The sequence below is a fragment of the Branchiostoma lanceolatum genome, assembly GCF_035083965.1.
Source record: "Branchiostoma lanceolatum isolate klBraLanc5 chromosome 18 unlocalized genomic scaffold, klBraLanc5.hap2 SUPER_18_unloc_1, whole genome shotgun sequence".
In the NCBI taxonomy this organism is placed as follows: Eukaryota; Metazoa; Chordata; class Leptocardii; order Amphioxiformes; family Branchiostomatidae; genus Branchiostoma; species Branchiostoma lanceolatum.
This window is the reverse complement of record NW_027100643.1, coordinates 136,592-158,058: the sequence shown is the minus strand read 5'-3', so window position 1 is coordinate 158,058 and position 21,467 is coordinate 136,592. Positions and strand designations below refer to the sequence as shown.

The window sequence follows — 21,467 nt, the reverse complement described above, 5'->3', positions numbered from 1 at the left end:
TGAGAAATTTGGTTAAGTTGCCTATAAAAGTGCTCTTTTTTCTCTTTGGCTAAGGCTAACACACCAAAAAAAAAACTTTCATAGCATCTTGAGTTGTTCTCTTAACATGCATTTAGAGTATCAGGCCACCAACAAATGCTGGGAAAAGTGCAAGCTTTTTTTTTTTTCAATAAATGAATAAGGGTTTAAGAACCTTATGAATGTACACGTGATATACTAATACTATATAGCTTTTTGATATTTGCTACATGGATGTTTCTGACCAGTTTTTCTCTTACGATTGCTAGAGTTTGTAGTGAGTATCTGTGCAGAAGACGACAGTGTGATAACAGAAGTGCCCATCAGTAATGTTCGGATGAAGGTTTGGAAGCAGGACGGACCACAACTGCTGAAGAGACCGCCTCCTGTGGTAGGTACAATAGTCAGCACTGTGTATTTGTTTCATTGCTACACAGCCCAAACTTCTGTATCTGCCAGTGTTTCAGTAACTTTTCATCTACCTTCATCACAGCATAATGGGCTCTACTTTTTGGTACTAGCAGACTAAAGATACAGAACTCTATTGACTTCACAACTTGACTCTGATGTATGTGTACGAATCCATTTGGTATTTTACATAATGTATACGATAAATGAATAGTTAACGAACTGTATATTTTTTCAGGCTTTTGTGTTTGACCCAGATCCTATAAAAGAATCGGATAAGAAAGGACACTTCTACTTCAGGTTTGTACTCTGATGTCTTCAATTTCAGCAGTAACTGTTGATACATATCTGTTCCGTGTTTTGTGGAAAATGTTTTCTTCAATGTCCAATGTATTGCTACCGATTTTAGTATGTGATAATCTGCATTAACACTATTGGGGACCATTTTGTAACTTTAACCATACTTCTTCTCGTGTGTTTGCAGGGATAGGAGAGTACCAGAAAAGTCTGGTATCCACAACATTATGTTCCAGTACAATGTGTCCAGACAGGATATTATATACAGCAACCTAGTAAGTCCTTGATTTGGTATTCAAATATGTAAATGTTCAGTAACACTGCACTCGAATACATTTGTATGTCTCAAATACTTTGATGATGATTCAGTACTTTTCAAATCATTTGCAGTGGCCATAGACATATTCCATCGTGACTGAAAAGGCACAAAATAGAAATTTCAGGCCATTCAAAATCACAGGAACAGCCTTTTAAGTTCAAATGGTTGGTGAATAAATTACAAATTACCAAATGTTCAGTTACATATGCACATTAGATCCTATGTGGATATGATAAAATAGCTTTATTGCTCAACAATTGTAAAAGACAGTAGACCGAACAAGAGATTACAATGTATGTAGTATGTGATGAGGTTATATACTTGCACAGTCTTTGGTGGAATTTCTAACACTTTATGATCTTCAGTTCTCCTTGTATCACTGTAGTTGCCTCTATAAAACTCTTCTTTTTCCCCCCAGATTGCCATCAATGTCCAGCCAGGTGCACCAGTAAAGCTGGCCCCTGAGGCAGCTCCAGGCACCCCTACTGTGTCCAACACAGCCCGGTCAGCCAGCAGGACTCTAGTCAGGCAGCTCAAACTCATACTGAAGGTGGGACAGTATCTAGCACTCTGTTATAGACCGAACCTGGCTGTCCATCACAATTAGCGGTGCAAGCAATGATAGCCTGGCAATTAGCAGTTCGACCAATGACATAGTGGCTGCATGTCAATCCAATTTTGTTATTTTGCATTTCTACCTTTTGACAGAGGTGGGTAGGACTATGGGATCCGTCAATTATTGGAGGATCGTTAAGGACCAACTCTTTTCGCTAAGTTGTTGACACCAGTGTCTGTCCATGGTGCGGATTGGTTAGCACCTGTGTCTCCTTGCTGCTGATGGGTGAACAACAATGTCTGCCCTTGGTGCTAATTGGTCAAGGCCGGTCTTTGGTCTTCATTCTACTTGGTTAACTTGGTGTCTGTCCTTGGTGCTGATTGGTTAACACCAGTGTCTGTCCTTGGTACTGATTGGTTAACACCAGCCTGTTCTTGGTGCTGATTGGTGTGCAGCAGTGTCTTTCCTTGATGTTGATTGGTTGATATCGGTGCCTGTCCTTGGTGCTGATTGGTTTACACCAGTGACTGTCCCTGGTGCTGATTAAATAACTTGGCTTGCCATTGTTTACCAATGCTGGAAATGTGAAAGAAATGATGCAAATGTCTGCAGTTTGTGCTCTAAAATTCTACAATACATACCTTTATGGAGAATTGGAATTCGTTATGCCAAAGGACAGTTACACAAGGAAATTGATAAAATTAGAAATCGAAATTTGAAAAATTTCCAAATTTTTTCCAGTTGCTTTAGTAATAATTATTTGGCGTATCTTATTAACCTCCATGTCTAACCTTCATCAATGGTCTCTGTTACATTTGTTTACTTGTTTTCCCCTCCAGGACCAATATGACAACCCTGCAGGTGAACATGTGAATGGAGAAGTAGTAGTGAAGGTGACGGGAGAGGAGACACAGGAGGAGGCGGTTCCACAGATGGTGGGGGGAACCAAGGAGATGACTGTGGAGCTGGTCAGGGGTGTCGCACTTGTACAGGTAACTCTTTCTCTCCCTCCTCTTCCTTTCTCTCTTTCTCTCTCCCTCCTCTTCCTTTCTCTCTCTCTCTTTCTCTCTCTCTCTCTCTCCCTCTCTGTCTCTCTCTCTCTGTGCACTGAGAGTAGACTAAGCACTATCTTGTTCACTAGTTCATATATACTGTCCTTGGTGCTGATTGAACACTCCCGGACACAAGTTGGTCTCTTTCCCTCTCTCTTTCTCTCACTTTCTTTTTGCCTGAGACTGAGCACTATTTTGTTCACTTGTTCATATACACTGCCCTTGGTACTGGTCGAATACTCCTGGACACTACTGGATTCTCTCTTCCCCCCCCTCTCTCTCTCTCTCTCTCTCTCTCTCTCTCTCTCTCTCTCTCTCTCTCTCTCTCTCTCTCTCCCTCTCTATCTCTCTCTCTTTTTGTCTCAGACTGAGCACTTTTTTGTTCACTTGTTCAAATACATTGTCCTTTGTGCTGATCGAATACTCTGGACACTTATGGATTCTCTTTCTCTCCCTGCTTCAGTGCTTACTGAAACATGCTGTATTTGCTAGAAAAAGTGTTCTTTTGTTTATTGCAGAATGTGACGATGCAGCAGAACTCCCCAGGCAGAGATGGGCAGCAGTACTTTCTACAGTGCCGCCCCAAGAGTCTCCAGCTGTCCAGAACCAACCCCATCCCTGCCTTCAACCTCTCCTTCATGTTTTATAACAGTAGGTTACCTCAGTTGATATTTGTAACTTTTTGCATAACCATGCCAGAAGGCTAATTACAAATAAAGAAAACAGTGGCATACAAGGTGTGCTTGCTTAACAGAGAGGGAAAGGAAATATGTAAATTAATCCAAAGCAAAATGACAACTATTTTAAATCTATTTCTACTTTCAATTGATGGGTTTGACTTCTTTTCTCCATGCAGTGGGAGATGAATTGTCCAACGTTTTGATAAATAAACAGATTGGATGACTTGAGCAAGACTCTTCTCTGCAAAAATTGTTACACCTGAATGTATTAACAGTTACACTTCTGAATCTGAAGCTGAACTTGGTTATTTTGTTTTCCCCCCACACAGATGTACGTAAGCAGGAAGAGATGGCGAATCTAACCCGTGAGAAAGACGCCCTGCTGCAGACCATCCGCACCTACAAACAACTCTTCGACACCACACAGCAGCTCATCAGTGAGATGAAAAGTAAGGAGCTTGAAGCAATTTTATACCATTGTTTAATGACTCATTTTTCCTTGGACTAATGTAGAGTAGAACTTGTTACCACCAAGTACTGTGTAAGCATCATCACTTGCAGCTAGATGTGCAAAGATTAGGTGTGACAGGTTGTAATATTGTAATATAATCAGCTGCTGCTGCGCCACGTGCCTGCAAAGCTGGTGTGTTACCCTGGCCTTTTCATTAGATGCAGTGTAGCTTTGAATGGCAGTTGCAGTTTGATTTGATTATAACTGCTGCATGCCTGCGGAGATGTTATGTTATAATGAAGGGCAGTTATACTGACTGGCCAATTCAGATCAGGTCGAATGAATTTACTTTCTATAAACTCTTTTTATGACTGTTTTGTTTCTATCCACAGTATCTGTCCATGAGGCAAAGCAGTCTGAACAGTCGCTCAGAATGGAGCTGAGGAACCAGGCAGTACCCGCGTCCTGTCTGGAGTCTGTAAGTCAAATTTACACAAGTTTATGTTTAAGGGGCAGACTGAGAACTGTGAGGGAGACCTATTGATTCCACATGCAAGTTTTGGAAGTGTGTGAATTTTCACTTAAATCTTTCAGGTCATCAATTTCAAACCTGCCAGTTTTATAAAATGATTTTTCTGAGAAGATCATCACAATGACTGTGGAATGACAAATTTCAAGGGAACGACCACCAGATGGATTGACGACATAAGGGAAGACTTCCGACTCTACCACACAGAGATAGCCTACTGGATAGAGGCACCTAGGTGTCTGCCATCATAACACAACATTGTAAACGGGTCATGTCTGACTTACATGTATCTTTGCCTCCAACAAGCTTCCATGGGTGTGGTCATTTTAAAGTCAACTCAGTTGCTGGTAAAAATGTGAAAAACACATTGAGATACTTCAGTCTCATTTGTGCCAAATTGCAACTCATTTCATACAAAAATGAGCCTGCTATGATACAAAATGCATTTCTTTTTGTACCACCCTCATCGTAAAGTGAACTGATGGCCTGGTGTTTCCTGTTATTTCTCCTTATTCCCAGATCGAGAAGGTTGATGAGCTGCTGGGTATCCGGATGCAGGAGAGAGACGAGACCCTGAACAGCCCCCGCCGGCAGTGTGGACTCAACCCTGCACCCAAAGGGGACCAGGAAATCATGGGGAAGGTGGGAGAAATATTTCTTACAACTCCATTTTTGTTGCGGAAGAAGTCCTTCCGTAGAAGATCAAGATGTACATGTACTCTCAGACGTCAAGGCAGGGGTTCCATGTTTGAGGACAGCCACACCTCGAGCACATTAAAAAACCCACCGTGCTTATCAGAAAGAGCAGGGGTCCATCCTGGTGTGAGTGGATCAAACCTCACAGTCCGGTCTAATGCAGCTTGTACTTACTGTACAAAACTGGTGTGTTATGCCTAAAGGCAGTTAACAAACAAACAAAAGACTTTCTGGATGTATTAGCTTCACCCTCCCCACCTCAGATCAGCCACCTTGCCCTGGTAGAAGATGACAAACAAATGTATTGGTTTTCCTTTTGTTTTCTTCTTCTTCTCTTGTAAAATGTTCAAATTGATCCATCTCTGTCATTTTGGGGCTAAATAACCTGAAGTTAGGCATAGAGGTAGAGTAGGCTTGTCTTTTTCATTTTATTAGATACAAAGCCTTTAAGATGATTTTATTTTTAGTAAACTACATGTATGTGATCTCTACAGATCGGCCACCTTGCTCTGGTGGAAGATGACGACATCGCGCGCGTGTTATCCTGGCATATGGCCAGCGACATGGACTGTGTCGTCACGGTAACCACCGCTAAGGCCAAGCAGGTTTACACGGGGTCGCATGGTCGTCAGCAAGTCCTGCCGCTAGACTCCATCTACAGACGAAACCTCCCAGACTGGAACAGGTCGGTCACCCCTTTATAAGAAATGGTGTAGTCTGTGTTGATCATGGAATGATGTTGGGTGGATGCAGTCTCATGAGCTTGAAGTGTATTAAGACACGGCATTATCCCCCATTGAAAATAAAATACAAAAGGTCCATCAGTTGGGATGCATTTGAAATATACAGTCAAATCTGTCTATGGTGATCAGTTGAGGGATTTGAAGAAAATGGTCTTACTAGACAGGTGGACACTATGGACAGGATTCTTAACGCTTGTGTCAATTGGAAGATAATCTAAGTGACCACCAAAAAGTGGCCACAATGGCCAGGTGGTCCTTATATTGAGCTGGTGACTAGTACAGGTTTGACATTAATTCTATCACCAGTTATTTTTTCACTTTGCAGTTTGATAGTAGTAGGTAATTTATTATTTACAGTTAAGTATGATAGTAAAAAGTAGTAAAATCGAGTATGATATTACATTTCTCTCCCTTGCAGACCACTCCCCCACCTGAGAGGAAACAGGTCCAACTTTGTGACAAAAGGAAACCCAGTCTATGCACGAGACATGCTCATCTTCCCGCAGGACCCTGACAACTGTAAACTGGGTATGACCAGGACTTGGATAACCTTTTGTCAATTTTTGATCCTTCTTAGAGTAGTTTGTGGTAGCAGTGGTGATTTTGTAGGCAATTATATGTTTTCTTACAGAAGTGATACAGTGTCAGACAACACTATCGATAAACACTAGATCAGCAAGCTTTCAGCAAATCAAATTATACAAAATCTTCATGGATTAAGTTAATGCCTGAGAGTAATCTTGCCATTTTGTACTTTTCTTCTATTGCAGGCAAAGTATTAAAACGTTATCTAGTACATACTATGATAAATATACATGTAATAGAGACTGAAATGATATGCATGTTAACACTGCCCTTTCTGTCTTCCAGTGTTTGGTATGCTGCTAGGAGAAACAGTTATTCTAGACACACTAGATGATGCCAATGCCTACAGACAAGAGGTGATTATCATTTCCTATGACTCAAAAATCAAAGGACTGCAATATTGATGTTGGATATTGAAGGTACATTGTCTATTGAAGAAATCCCTCTATGCATGTTCTTGTCCTTCAGTCATGAGTCCAGTTTTCATGTACTTGTGGTTGTTGAATAACAGTTACTATTCCCTAAATTTCTTACTTTTTAAAGTAAGAAATCTAGGGAATAGTAACTGTTATTTTAGTTTTTGAGATTCTTAAAAAATTATTCAATTAAAAGTTTAAGAATCTCAAAAACTTATTATTAATAAGTTCTTCTGTTCTTCATTGTAAAATGTGTTTGTAAGCACCAAAAACTTTCACTTGTTTCGAAGAGATATCTAAGGAACCGTAGCACATGTTCTTAAGTTTCCTTTTCCCTCCCATGTTCCAGGTAGTAAAGATCACCCACTGCCCAACCCTCCTGACCAGATCAGGAGACAGGATCAGGAGTAACGGGAAGTTTGGGGGAGTGCAGAACAAGGCCATTCCTGTGGAAAAGATGAAGGGAGCCATCTTTGGTGCCCCCCTCCCCCTGGCATATCACGCCTTGTGTACACAGATAGGTATGATGTCAGCATTGTTTGTGCATAGATGTTTGTGATGTCATTATTTTTGTTGATTATGCTTGTCAATAAGTGATAGACTAAAATGAAGGGAGACTTTTTGGTGCCCCCCTCCCCCTGGCATATCATGCCTTGTGTACACAGATAGGTATGATGAGAGCATTTTTTTGTGCATAATGTTAGTGATGTCAGCATTTTGTGGAATCATGTTGGCATGCCTAAATTTATGATTACATTATAGTCTTACGTACATGTAACCTTTATGACATGATTGTTGTGTCTAAATTCATTGATGATCCCAATTTGTTTAATTGCATGTACAGTGAATAGTATATAGGACATATCAGAGCAATTAAGAATTTTAAGAGCTAGGTATTGAAAGAGGTATTGAGATATTGAAAGGCTTGTCTTGCCAAAGACATTAAAGAAATATTTTATAAAGGGTAGTTTCTTGTGACAATTATTTTAAATGGAATTACATGCGAACAAAGTAGAAGAAGAATCTTTAATGATAAATGAATCAGATATTGATAGAGTTTCGTTAATTTTGGGTGTTTTTTTTTCATCTGTAGACACATTAGAGAAGTACAGAGAAGCCATGATCAAGAGAATAAACGCAGAGGATGATCTGAACTTCCAGCTGGAGGCAGAGGAGCTTCCGGAGAAACAGCAGCAGAGACGGGAGCTACAGGAGGCTCAGGAACAGTTCAGGGACATCGAGAAAAGACTGGGTAGATTAAATGTGCTATTACATAGATATGATGATAATGATGGTCATGCTAGTGATGATAATGCTAGTCATGATGATGAAGTGCAGTTTGCTCTGTAGCTGTAATTATCTGTATCTATATAGCTGGTGCAACCGCCATTAGGCGTAACACACCAGCTTTGCAGGCACGCGGCGTGGCAGCAGCTGGTTATATTACACCAAACGGTCTGTTACGCATAGTCTTTCCATATCTGGCTGCAACCGTTATATAAACGCCACACAGCTGTATTCTGCCCTTCTTTGTTTTGTTCCATCGTGCTTTTAAAATGCTAGAGAGCCCAGGAGCAGTTCGGGGACATCGAAAAAAGATTGGGTAAGGCCTACCAAAACCATTGTGTTTCCGGTTACACGACTAACCCTAGCAAAAACCTGTCCCTGTTTTGGGTCGGCAATGGGTCTAAAAGTCTGATTTGACATATGAGTGATAGAAACATATATGTTCTCATTTCTGTTACAATAGAAAAAGTCACTAAACCTTGGTCCCCTTTATGTTGACACCCTGTTATGTTGATGGCCAAATCTTTAAACAAAAGAGAATTCCTTCCTACCAACCATACTTTTCCCAGGACCATAATCGGAAACTAATTTTTTCTCGTTTTTTCCTCAGGACTGAAGCCCACAAACTTTGGCAGTCCGCCAACTTCCACCGAAAGAAGGACCAGAACCACCAACAATGTACGCAGTCAACCGCCGCCGCCATACGAGAACGAGTCGCCACCAAAGCGACTACGCTCAAACAATCGCGACTCTCCTTCCACAGTGAACGGTTACGGGTCGAGCTCGGGGTCTGACACGCCTACAAGAACTTCTGCGAGAAGGGCCGCAATGGCCGCCAGCGCCGCGGATATTCCAGTCATCAAAAAGCAGCGAAGATAATACTTTGGGACGTTTTGGTACTACGTTTTAGTTACACATCAAACCCTTTTAGAACGGAATGTGCCACAGTTTGCATTTATTTGGAAAACTGACTACTAGTAAGTTGTTTTCCAATATTCACCTGTGCAGCGGATATTCCAGTCATCAAAAAGCAGCAAAGATAATAGTCTGTGAAGTTGTGGTACTACGCTTCAGTTACACATCACATCTTTTTAGAACGAAATGTGCCGCAGTTTGCAGAAGAAATCGGACTAGTGAAGATAATACCTTGGGATGTTGTGGTACTACGTTTCAGTTACACATCAAGCCTTTACAGCCGAATGTGCCACAGTTGCATAGGAAATCGGACTAAGTTGTTTTCCAGTATTCACCTTTTTTTAAAGAAAAACTCTGTAAAATGCAGAATAGGCAAGGATTTGTGTGTTAGATACTGTCAATCTTGACATGTTTACAGTGGTTTTATTTTCGCGGTGACCTCTTATTCTGAAATCATGACGCCATGACTACATTTTGTATGTACTACCAAATTGTTTAAACTTGATACATTTAGCAAAAACTTCCTTTCTCCTTCTACCAAATAAAGTCTCCACCGAATAAATTCACAGTAAAAGACTGGTCAATACATGTAGATGCTGGTTTACAGTAATCTTGTTGTAGACATTACAGTTTGATGGCAGCTTCTTGTTGAACTTGAATTCTATTGTCTTTGGTTTGTTAAAAGTGCTTGAGAAGACATCTTCCAACATTTGTTCTGTATTCATGTTTGATCAAAGGTTTCAGGTTTTCATCAGAAAATACCCTCTGTCATGGTACCAAGTGGACAAATTGAAGAGACCAATCAGATGAACTGTAATTCCTGAATTGAATACATACTGTCCAATATAACCTCATCTAGGTAACTTCTCTGAATGTTTTCATTATTTTGTCCAGTATATGGAGGTCAGAGAATCACTCTGTGACTTTCCTTATCAACATTAATTCCAAGGCTTGTACTTGTATGTACATTTTGTACATTGTTAAATGACTCTACTGTTTTAGTGATGAAGTTTCACATGTGTGTTATGTAAACTAGAAGGTACCCTTATACATCTTGCATGACAAGGTGTTAACATCTGTTTACAGCTTCTAGAACAAAGGATCATCATATTCTTCTTTTCATCCTTTCTTTTCTTTAGAACAAAGGATAAACCTACCTATAAACAGTCCATAAGTTGTTATATACCACTCGAAGAATTTGAGACTTTGCTGCCATTCTTAATTGGGGACGAAAATCTTAAGAGAATTGCCTTCAGAAACGACTAGATGTCCGTCATGAGTCAGTGCCAGGCCGCTTGGAGATTCTAGTCCGTGTTCCTTCTTTGTCAGCACGTCCCTGATAAACGTACCGTCCCGACTGAACAGGGAAACACGACTGTCTCTGTTCTGGGATCCAGCCCCCATGTCGGCCACGATGATGTTGTCGTCATTGTCCGTGGTGACACTTTGGGGGTCGTCCAGCTGACCAGGTCCCGAGCCACGTGCCCCGACCGAGAAGAGGTTATGACCGGTGGGGTCGAATATCTTCATGCTGTTTCTACTACAGATGATGATTTGGTTGTTGCTGTTGACTGCAATGCGGACGGGGAACCTCAAACCCTGCTGAAGACCATAATAATCATTACCCTTTTCACCGAACTTCAGCATAGTGTCACCATTTGAATTGAGCACGAAAACTTCGTAGACGACATTGACGACAATACGCCCCATACCGTCAACAGCAATGCCGTCTGTGGTCATACGTTGCAGTTCCTCTGCAACTCCTGTCACCTGGATGATACGTCTCCTGTTCTGTTTGTCCAGTACATGAATCGTGTGTCCGTCTCCTGTCGCCAACAGCTCACCGGTTGCCAAGACACCCAAACAACATAGCCTCCAACCCAGATGGACCGTCCTCTCAATCTGGAAAGAGCCATCTCTGCCAAAAAACTGCAGGTTTCCGTTGTCAGCCACTGCAATGTCTCCTGCTGCGGTGACAACAAGCGATTGCAGCTGCAGATTGTCTCTGCCATGTCTACTCTTCCCGCCATAGTTGTCAATAACTTTTAATTGTCTGTAGGTACTTGCCACTTTTGGTCGAGCTAGCATTAGCGCATTTGGCATCGGTACTGCTTGTTGCTTTATTACCATCATTTTCAACAATTCCTCCTCAACATCCCTAGCCTGAGAGTCAAAGGTTAAGTTCATAAAACCTTTGGTCATTTCAGCCTTCTCTACGATCTTCTTGTCTGCACTTTGCTCCGTCCGGCCGGCCACCGACATGAACTCCGCTGGGCTCCCGTAGTCCAACACGTTGCCGGTGAACTGGACACAGCTCTTGGCTGAGGCCAGGTCCATCTCAGCTGCCTCAATGGCGGCTTCCATCTGTTTCTTCCTAGTATCATGCATGGCATGAAGCTGGCTGATCCTGTTATTTTTCACCTTTTTGACGGCTTCAATAATGGTCCTTTCCTGTTCTTCTATCTGCTCTTCTGCACGCTGTACCTGTGAAGACCACTCTTCCTCCACCGACCGTAGCTTTTCAATCCACTTCTCATGCAGGTCTGCTGCAGCTTGCACTCTCGACAGCTCTGCCCTCTCCCTCTCTGCTACCTTCTCTACTTCCACATACTGGTGATCTTTGTGCGCCGTTACCACACAGTGTAAACAGATGACCCAGTGACAGGTATCGCAGTAGAACTTGTGAAGTTCATTGTGAGCCACGCATTTAGAAGTCTTCCTTGCTTGAAGCTTGATTGGGAGTCCTCCCGATTTCAGCTCCGCCACTGTTCTAACATTGTGGGATCGAGTTGCTCTGAGGCGGCTATGCGCGTCGTTACACGTCTGACACAGGTAGTCGGTACACTCCACACAGTAGAACTGGGCCGAGTCACCAGCCTCACATGCTGTGCATGTGACCGCGTTCTCTGGTGGTTGCGACGTTAATCCTTTCCCTTTCGGCTGTTTTTGCAAAATGTTGTGTAGTTTACCAACGAGGTAGTTAGACTTCAGTCCCTGGACGCCATTTTGGGGGAGGGGCACGTCCTGTCGGCATGTTGGACAGTCTAGTTTCCCTACCGGCTCTGTGGCCAGGAGCCTCTCCAAACACGGCTGGCAGAAGGTGTGAAGACACGGCAGCATCTTAGGCTGCTTGAAGTCCTCCAAACAGACCTGGCAGACGAGAAATTCCTCGGTAATTTCGCTCATCGCATTGGACGCCATCGTTTCCAGCGAGATATTTTGAACTTTGAGCACTTACCGAAACTTCGAGAAGGGTCAAACCAGTGTTTGTTGAATGTTACGTCACAAATATATGAACCACTTCAAGAGCCAACTTATGGGTAAAACAGGTGAAGAGTTATATTAATATTTATCAGCTCTTTTTGCGTGAAGAAATTAGCCACATTCCATCCAGTGATCTTTTATCACAATTCAGTTTATTTGTATGATGCTTTACGGTAACTGGTTTACGATTAGCTAGACCAACTGTACAATATACATGTAAGTTGGTTCGTTCTTTCAAACCTTAACAAGAGAGAGTCTTCGACTTTTGCAGTTGCATGCACAGTGAAGCATTGAGGATTTCCCGCCATCCCTTCACGTCACAACAAATATTCCGTTATTTACATCTATATATATCATGCCATTTTCAAACCAAGAAGAGAAAAAATAGAACAACTTAAGGTACTTCAACTTATGCATTTTAAGTGTCATAATAAATAAAATAAATACAATAAAACTTGAAAGGCGTAAAGCCAGAAAATGAAATAAGGGTAAACTCCTATCGACAGTCAAAGTCAAAAATTACATTAGTACCCTATCGACAGTTGAAATCAAACATTACATTAGTAGCAACGCACTCAAAAACTAAAACTTGAGTCGGCGTCATAAATGATCAGATAAAATCCCACTGTCCAGCGCGGTGGTGTACATCATAAAGTACTGTTGAGATTAAAACATGTCATCGTTGTATCATAGCTAAAAGTTGTAGTTCGACATTTCCCATTAAGATTCGCAAACATGGTCCCTACCAGACTCTGTACATTCTCTACAATTGAGGTATTTGTTCGTATCATTAAGTACACATGTCGCTGAACCGTGGCACTGCGACAATGTCAAAGTCCACCGGGTTATACGTGATGCCGAACAGGCCCTTTTCTGACGGTCGTGCAGCGCCCTCTGGTAGCTTGAAGTGGAAGTGCTGCAGCAGCGTTATGTAGAACAGCAGCAGTTCCGCGCGAGCCATTCGTTCTCCGAGACAGATGCGGCGACCTAAAGAGACAAAATAAGATCTCTCGTTACTTTGTAGATATGGCAAACTTTCTGTAACTTTTTTCGCGCGTTCAATGAGAGCACTGGCATTGAGTGGCTAGGCTAGAGGACACGGGGATCGAGAGGTACGGGTTCAATTTTTGGTATTCCTGGCTAAGACGTTGTGTCCTTGAAAAGGCACTTCACATGGCTTTCCTCACTCCACCCAGGTGTAAAATGGGTACCTGACTTCGGTTGGGTGGAAAGAGATGGTTCGACTCCGCCTTCCAATACCGTTCCCTCGACAGAGTGGATAACAAGCTGCTGCCCCTACAGCCTCATAAAGGCTAGGGACTACATTTTACCTTCCTTCCTAGAGAGCAGAAAATTTGCAGTTGAACAAATAGTATACGGTGTACAACGTGACATTTACCTAGTGAGAACGGGATGTTTTCGGCCTTCTTCTGGAACTGTCCCTCGTCGTTGAGGAAGCGTGTTGGATCGAACGTTTCCGGTTCCGGCCAGGTTTCCGGGTCGTGGTGGACAGACCACAGGTTAACCTGCACCAGGGTGTCCTGCGGAAAGGAACGTGTGCTCTAATTAACCAAAACCCTGCTGAAGTAGCCTTTTGCCACTACATTGGTATTACAGAAAACTGCACTGAGGGCAATCACATTGAGTCTAGTAGACATGTCCAACTTAAAGGAGTCCTAAACCCCAGAGGTGGGAGTTATTTTCCAATAGTTAATATTTTTAGGAAGTAAAAATGAATACTTATTACAGTATACGATAAAGTATCCACTAGTCCCGTGTAGGGGCCTGGCCAGCGGAATAGACCAGGCTACGCAGCTCCTACTGTCTAATGGTTAAGTCAAACATGCATCATTGTGACAGTACCATGCGATTCAAACTGTAGAAGCTGTTTGATCTGCTCACCTTAGGAATGTAGTACCCGTTGAGGGAGGTGTCTCTGCTGGTGGCGTGGTCCACGGTGAGCGGTGCGACTGTAGCATACCGGAGTACCTCCTCTATAGTCGCCTCGGTGAACGGCATCTGGGAAGGGAATATGGTCAACTGTTCATGAGCTAGCGCTTCGTTATAGATTGATGCTTTACCGATACAGTCTGTTTAAAACAACACTAAAGGGAGCGATAAAATGTGGGCAGGAATGCTTGTGTCAATGGGAAAAAAACATCTAAGGGATCACCAAAAAGTGGTCACATTGGCCAGGGGGTCCTTAAAGTTAAGTGTGTAGAAGTGGTCACTGGTACAGGTTTGACTGTATCAGTGGCCATGTGGTCCTTATGCAAAGGTGGTCACTTCCTATTCGTAACATGAACATGCATGTTTATTCATCTTTAGTCGAATTCGAAGCGAAATGCTCATGAGGCAAAGCGTAATGCTTTTTTTTGTAGCTGATGACGCACTGTGCGGTATTTCCTCGACTTGCACCAAGCACGACAGGTCACCCCTACTCTTGGATGTTGGGTTCTTTAACACGCTGTGGTTTTGACGCTTGCGGCATACTTATGTGCATTTATTTTTGTATTTATAAAACCCACCTTTTTTCGATCGGCCATGGTAGGAGTACCGTTTCTTCCCAGCACGTGGTCGATCTCCTCCTGCACTCTGGCCTGTATGTCCGGGTACAGGACGGAGTACAGCAGGGCCCAGCGTAGCGCAGTGGCGATGTTCTCTATACCCGCCACGAACATGTCTCTGATCACCTGCAATTGGAGTTTCATAGGTTATATGAATGTTGTTATTTGGGGTTTTCATTTGGGGTTTTCATTTCTGGATAATGTTCTGACCATAGGAGCACTGGAAAAGAATGAGAGTAAAACTTGCGTTATGTCCTCGGGTGCTATGAAGTTCAGTAGCCTTGTCATGTTCACAAAAATGATCTTATCACTTTTCAATGTACAAAAAAACATACGGTGTTTCTGAAGTGAGTCGTTTGAACTATATACAGGATTAAGGAGGAATACTTGCAGCGCATGCAACTTTAAACAATTCCACATCAGCAAAGTACTGATCCACCTGTTTTCTACAAGATGCGTACCGCTCAAAGGTGTTTGAGCAAAGATAAGAGCTTGCTCTTTTTCTTCTTCAAAATGTTGATTTTAATGCTTACCTGTACTAGCTGTTCTTTGTTGACGGTCGCAGCCTCGTCGTCTTGATGACGTATCTCATTAAGGAAGGCGTCCATGAAGTCCCGGATGTTGTCGGGGTCGAATGAGGTCTCGTGTTCCACGAGGTGCTCGCGGATATGTTCCCGAATCTCTTTATTACACTCTAGGGTCCGGTTAAACTCCGTGTTGAGACCAGGGACCCACTTGGTCCACGGGTAGTGATTGGGCAGCATGGAAAGGCGGGAAAATTTGAAATTCAAAGCGACGTTGGAAATAAACCGTTGAAACCCAGGGTGGTCGTACTCGTACCTTGTACCACATAGCATGGTGGATATGATGTTGGAAACAGCCGTTTGTATTAGCTTAGTCATGTCGAACGGTATTCCTTCTTTCTTCGTGATCTCTTGGACAAGGGACTGTCCTTCCATGGCGATTTTCTGGTCTAAGACCGGCTTGTCCACTCCGATTTCGCGCATCTTCAGCAGGGTGGACTTTCTGTGCTGTTTCCAGAACGGACCGTAAGGCACGTGGATGACACCTGGTGGGGAAACAGGTACAACAAACATGTTATAATATGAAAATCTAACATTCAACAAATACCAACTGCGGTTAAGTGTTACAGAAAGAGTGCAGGGCTTCAAACATCGACATATTTCTAACTTCAGTATAAAACGTGTAGATATAACAACAGCAAAACATGTGAATATGGTAAAAACAGCAAAACATGTAAATACATGTATCAACTACTGTAAAACATGTGAGTATACCAACAGTAAAACACAAATATAACAATAGTAAAGCATGAAATTATAACTACAGTAATCCGACGTGTGTGTGTTTATATGTATATATACAAAGGTCTATGAGAAACCCAGTAGATCTACTACACTCTTTAACATCAACTTTCTGTTGGCAATTGCATTTAAAGATCTTTATTCAGAATCAATTTTTCCATCATAGATAGATTTCAATGTGATAAACTGCGTATAACTACCTTTCCTCTGTGAGTTCTCTGCAGTGATGGGCATGTAGGGTCTACTGGAGAAGTCCTCCGCCTGTTTGACCAGGGCCTGGTGAATGGTCCTGTAGCCGTTGAGAACCACCACGGCCCTGCTGCCCACGTGGTACATGAACACGTCCCCGTACTGCCTGGCCCAGGACTTCAGCAGCATCGGCTCATCCTGGGGTAGGGTGGAACAGAGTGGTTACCGTTAGGACTGGTATTGGCTGCCCCGAACATTAATATCAAGCATCTGTGTAAAAGATTTAATCTTTTTGCATGAGACGTTGTTCAGAAGAAAACGTCGTGCTGGGGGGGGGGGGGTGTTGTTGTATACACATTTTCCATAACACATAGGCAAATACGGCAAGCTATTTTCTCCCGAATTTATAGCGAAGTGGCATTTGTAGCTTTTTTTGTAGCTAGCCTCTTTTACAGGCTCTCAAGGTGGCTCCGACGTCTTTGGGGGGGGGGGCTGATTTGCGATTTTAAACATATCAGAGCCAGGCTCTTTTGCGGGAGAAATCGTATTTGGCGCCCGCCCAGAGGGCCTGCAAAGGAGGCCAGCATTCTTGCGTAGTTAACTTTTTGGAAGTTAGCGCTATACGTAGGTTGTACTTCTGAATCGTTCGTTGAACGTTGTTGAGGAGGTGAAAGGCGGTGGAAGGTTTGCCTGCCTAGTTTCCAATGCCGTGCCTAAGACACAGTGGATAACAACATACTGCCCTTACGGCCCCATCAAAAAGGCTATAGGACTACCTTTACCATTAATGACAGTGATGTCTGCACGAACATGGAAACCAGTCTACATCGTCGTTATGCCGGGCGTTATAGGCCGGGCGCTTTATGGGGTAGCAGGCGGATCCTCGTGGCCCATGGCCAATAAACTACCGGGTGGCAAAGATAGTTTGGCGGCGGCTGAAAGCGCCTGCTGCCCCGTAGACCACCCACCCTATTACGCCCGGCCTAACGACGATTTAGACTCGATTCCAGGTTATGTCGGCCCAAACCTACTGACCTGTGTGAGACTGAGGAAGTTTCCCAGGAGCGGCCAGTTGATGGGACCGGGCGGGAGGCGACGGGGTTTCCGCAGCCACCACAGACAGCCGAGGAGGACCGCTGCCAGCTTCAGCAGACCGTACAGGTCCCACGGGCACTGGAGGAGGCCGTGGAGGAGGAACATCGCGTATAGAGTCTGGTTGGAAAGTTCCGCTGTAGAAAAGGGTGCGTCTTCGGTTTATATCAGTAGGCTACGCAGATGAAGGTTACACATCCATGTGATAAGATACGCAAGGTAACAGTTACTCAAACAACTGGACAAAATTTGGAAGTGGTCACACTTTTCAGGTAGTACGTCGATGAAGGTTAGACATCCAGGCGATACGATACGCAAAATAACAGTTACTCAGGCAGCTGGATATGATTTTGGAAACGGTTGGACGTTTCAAGTAGCATCCACTACTTTCGTCAGTGACTGTGAGCAAGATTTGTCGAAAAGTCGAACAGCAGGTTTTAACCACGAACTATGAATTGATATGCAAACAAAGAGAAGACAATTTCAGATGTCCAATATGGAAACGAATTAGACAAGGTTAAGACAAGTTTGATGTAAAAGAGACAATAGCTCCTATTATCTTGAAATAGTATCAGGTAGTATCCTCCACCTTTCGTCAATGACTGTTGAACTGAACAGATAATGTTGTTCACCAGACTTAAACCCAAAAACTATGAATTTATATGTAACATATTTTAGTCTGATAGTCAAAGTGGAAACAAAAATAAGACAACGTCAAGATATGGTTGATGCTAATGAGTCAATTAGCTCTTGAGTACTGTTGATCCGCGAGGCAACATTTGCACTGAAACGTCTGTCCGTTTTCAAAATCTATCCAGTTGCTTGAGTAACGGTTACATTGCGTATTAGTAGGCAACTACTAGTAGTGGTGACAAAGGTTCAGCAAACAATTTGAAAAAACAAACAAAGTTACATGTATCATAGTCTGTTTGTTTATCTTTTTCGCACAACAAAAAAGTACATGATACATAATACGATAAACAACAGGTTCAGAAGGAGGGGTGTAGGGAGTTAGCTGCATAACAACTATGGACAATAGCCTGCACACTTTATTTGTTTCATAATTTGTTTTTTGTTTGTTTTTAATAGTTTAATCAGTGGACCGACTGTTGTCGACATTCAAGCATGGTGTCGGTTCTTTAACATGATCCAGATGTGGCTCTCCTCAAACACGTAATCTCTGGTGCTTTAGAGCTGTAAAGGGAGCCGCTTATCTACCTTTCAACACAAACACTGGTGTCCAAATCACACACAAATTTCCATCCATGTACTAAGTATCTCTTCTGTACACACTACACACGAGCCTACGCCTGGCGCGATTTTGAGATATCGCCCTGCCCCGTAGTGAATCAAATTTGCAGCATAACCCGAGACCACTTCGAGGCAAAGTTTATAGAAAAAACTTCTACATGTAATGACTAACTAGATTTAGTTAATTTTGGGGTGTTAAAGTCAGAATCTGTTCCACAGAATTTTGAGATATCATCGTTAAAAGGTAGAAAAAGTCTGAGTTTTCAAGATGTGGCCAAAGTGCGCGCACGTGGATTGCCGCGTGACATCAGAGCCTCGTGATCATGATCATAATTTATCGATCTTTGCGATTAGCTGGCGATTTGGAGTATTAGTCGAGATCGCAAAAAAAAAAAAGATTAATGAATATCATATATTTCATTACGTACTAGATTCTGCACATTTTGATACGTACTAGATTCAGCAAATTTGCCTCACTTCGAGGCAAAGTTTATTAAAAAAAAACTTTTACATGTAATGGCTAACTAGATTTAGTAAATTTTGAGGTATTAAAGTCAGAATTTGTTCCACAGAATTTTGAGATATCATCTTTAAAAGGTGGAAAAAGTCTGAGTTTTCAAGATGTGGCCAAAGTGCGCGCACGTGGATTGCCGCGTGACATCAGAGCCTCGTGATCATGATCATAATTTATCGGTCTTTGCGATTTGCACTGGCGATTTGGAGTATTAGTCGAGATCGCAAAAAAAACAGATTAATGAATATCATATATTTCATTACGTACTAGATTCTGCATATTTTGATACGTACTAGATTCTGCAAATTTGCAGCATAACCCGAGACCACTTCGAGGCAAAGTTTATCCAAAAAACTTTTACATGTAATGGCTAACTAGATTTAGTAAATTTTGGGGTATCAAAGTCAGAATTTGTTCCACAGAATTTTGAGATATCATCGTTAAAAGGTAGAAAAAGTCTGAGTTTTCAAGATAGATGTGGCCAAAGTGCGCGCACGTGGATTGCCGCGTGACATCAGAGCCTCGTGATCATGATCATAATTTATCGGTCTTTGCGATTTGCACTGGCGATTTGGAGTATTAGTCGAGATCGCAAAAATACAGATTAATGAATATCATACATTTCATTACGTACTAGATTCTGCACATTTTGATAGGTACTAGATTTTGCAAATTTGCAGCATAACCCGAGACCACTTCGAGGCAAAGTTTATCCAAAAAACTTTTACATGTAATGGCTAACTAGATTTAGTAAATTTTGAGGTATTAAAGTCAGAATTTGTTCCACAGAATTTTGAGATATCATCGTTAAAAGGTGGAAAAAGTCTGAGTTTCAAGATGTGGCCAAAGTGCGCGCACGTGGTTTGCCGCGTGACATCAGAGCCTCGTGATCATGATCATAATTTATCGATCTTTGCGATTAGCTGGCGATTTGGAGTATTAGTCGAGATCGCCAAAATGCAGATTAATGAATATCATATATTTCATTACGTACTAGATTCTGCACATTTTGATACGTACTAGATTCTGCAAATTTGCAGCATAACCCGAGACCACTTCGAGGCAAAGTTTATAAAAAAAAACTTTTACATGTAATGGCTAACTAGATTTAGTAAATTTTGGGGCATCAAAGTCAGAATTTGTTCCACAGAATTTTGAGATATCATCGTTTAAAGGTAGAAAAATTATTGAGTTTTCAAGATAGATGTGGCCAAAGTGCGCACACATGGTTTGCCGTGTGACATCAGAGCCTCGTGATCATGATCATAATTTATCGGTCTTTGCGATTTGCACTGGCGATTTGGAGTATTAGTCGAGATCGCAAAAAAAACAGATTAATGAATATCATATATTTCATTACGTACTAGATTCTGCACATTTTGATACGTACTAGATTCTGCAAATTTGCAGCATAACCCGAGACCACTTCGAGGCAAAGTTTATTAAAAAAAAACTTCTACATGTAATGGCTAACTAGATTTAGTAAATTTTGGGGTATTAAAGTCAGAATTTGTTCCACAGAATTTTGAGATATCATCGTTAAAAGGTAGAAAAAGTCTGAGTTTTCAAGATGTGGCCAAAATGCGCGCACGTGGATTGCCGCGTGACATCACTGCCTCGTGATCATGATCATAATTTATCGGTCTTTGCGATTTTGGTAACGATACCCTGGCGCTGTTAGTCGAGATCGCCAAAATGCAGATTAATGAAAATCATACATTTCATTACGTACTGAATTATGCACATTTTGATACAATAAAGTCCAATTTGAACCACAGAATTTGAAGATATTGAGGTCAAAAATGAGAGAAACAGTTTCAACTAATGACAACAGTGCACCAAGGAGGTCATAATTTTGTGGCTTACGAACAAAACATACAAAAAGTTGTATTCAGGTTCTTCAAATGCCCCCAACGCTTACAAATTTCAAATAACTGAAACACTTACCTACAATTTCTTTCTTAAGATGTCAGAACACCTCTGCAGACCAAGTGATTCCCGAAGACGGTCCGTCCGAGTTTAAAGGAGCGGTGTTACGCAAACCTGGCTACTGTAATGAGATTCACAAGAAAGTTAGATAAGACCTTTTGGAACGATTGTGCAAATACTTAGATAAGACCTGAAGATACAGTTGCGTAAGTGGTGGGCGGAGTAAATCGTTTGCATTACGTAAATCGTTTGCATATTGCCATATATGGTCATGCTCTCTGTAGTCATCAGTTTTCCATTGGCTAACGTCAGATGAACTCTTCTGAAGAAATGACATGTCGTAAGCTTCTTGGAACACGGAGCAACTTTTACACGAACGCTGGC

General features: G+C 42.1%; 3 protein-coding genes across 3 annotated transcripts in view; 1 reads left to right on the top strand and 2 right to left on the bottom strand.

Annotated features, from left to right (window-relative positions):
- LOC136426128 (structural maintenance of chromosomes flexible hinge domain-containing protein 1-like) overlaps positions 1–9,359 on the top strand; it is a 45,513-nt gene extending 36,154 nt beyond the window's left edge. The window contains exons 35-49 of the mRNA XM_066415019.1: positions 288–409; positions 665–726; positions 911–998; positions 1,461–1,592; positions 2,438–2,590; positions 3,169–3,301; positions 3,660–3,779; positions 4,174–4,259; positions 4,830–4,952; positions 5,501–5,691; positions 6,168–6,277; positions 6,620–6,690; positions 7,100–7,271; positions 7,844–8,002; positions 8,648–9,359. Coding sequence (XP_066271116.1) covers positions 288–409; positions 665–726; positions 911–998; positions 1,461–1,592; positions 2,438–2,590; positions 3,169–3,301; positions 3,660–3,779; positions 4,174–4,259; positions 4,830–4,952; positions 5,501–5,691; positions 6,168–6,277; positions 6,620–6,690; positions 7,100–7,271; positions 7,844–8,002; positions 8,648–8,916 — 1,991 coding nt within the window. The 3' untranslated portion in view covers positions 8,917–9,359. The remainder of the gene's footprint in view (positions 1–287; positions 410–664; positions 727–910; positions 999–1,460; positions 1,593–2,437; positions 2,591–3,168; positions 3,302–3,659; positions 3,780–4,173; positions 4,260–4,829; positions 4,953–5,500; positions 5,692–6,167; positions 6,278–6,619; positions 6,691–7,099; positions 7,272–7,843; positions 8,003–8,647) is intronic.
- Positions 9,360–9,663: 304 nt separating this feature from the next.
- On the bottom strand, positions 9,664–12,257 carry LOC136426124 (tripartite motif-containing protein 2-like). The gene has a single exon (XM_066415013.1). It carries the CDS (start codon positions 12,151–12,153, stop codon positions 10,171–10,173), a length of 1,983 nt encoding a protein of 660 aa, XP_066271110.1. The 5' UTR covers positions 12,154–12,257; the 3' UTR covers positions 9,664–10,170.
- Positions 12,258–12,346: 89 nt separating this feature from the next.
- On the bottom strand, positions 12,347–21,131 carry LOC136426126 (cytochrome P450 2U1-like). Its single transcript, XM_066415018.1, has 8 exons — positions 21,102–21,131; positions 17,333–17,526; positions 16,309–16,495; positions 15,317–15,852; positions 14,745–14,909; positions 14,119–14,235; positions 13,616–13,757; positions 12,347–13,203 (listed from the first exon to the last, which is right to left on the bottom strand). The coding sequence occupies exons 2-8, from the start codon at positions 17,495–17,497 to the stop codon at positions 13,007–13,009; spliced, it is 1,509 nt and encodes a 502-aa protein (XP_066271115.1). The 5' UTR covers positions 17,498–17,526; positions 21,102–21,131; the 3' UTR covers positions 12,347–13,006.
- Positions 21,132–21,467: the final 336 nt, after the last annotated feature.

Excerpts from the sequence above, each read along its gene's own strand:
- LOC136426124 (XM_066415013.1), bottom strand. The coding sequence starts at position 12,153 with ATGGCGTCCAATGCGATGAGCGAAATTACCGAGGAATTTCTCGTCTGC.
- LOC136426126 (XM_066415018.1), bottom strand. The coding sequence starts at position 17,497 with ATGTTCCTCCTCCACGGCCTCCTCCAGTGCCCGTGGGACCTGTACGGT. Across the intron at positions 14,910-15,316 it reads ACAAAGAACAGCTAGTACAG|GTGATCAGAGACATGTTCGT; the intron begins GTAAGCATTAAA and ends CTCCAATTGCAG. Across the intron at positions 14,236-14,744 it reads CCATGGCCGATCGAAAAAAG|ATGCCGTTCACCGAGGCGAC; the intron begins GTGGGTTTTATA and ends TTCCCTTCCCAG.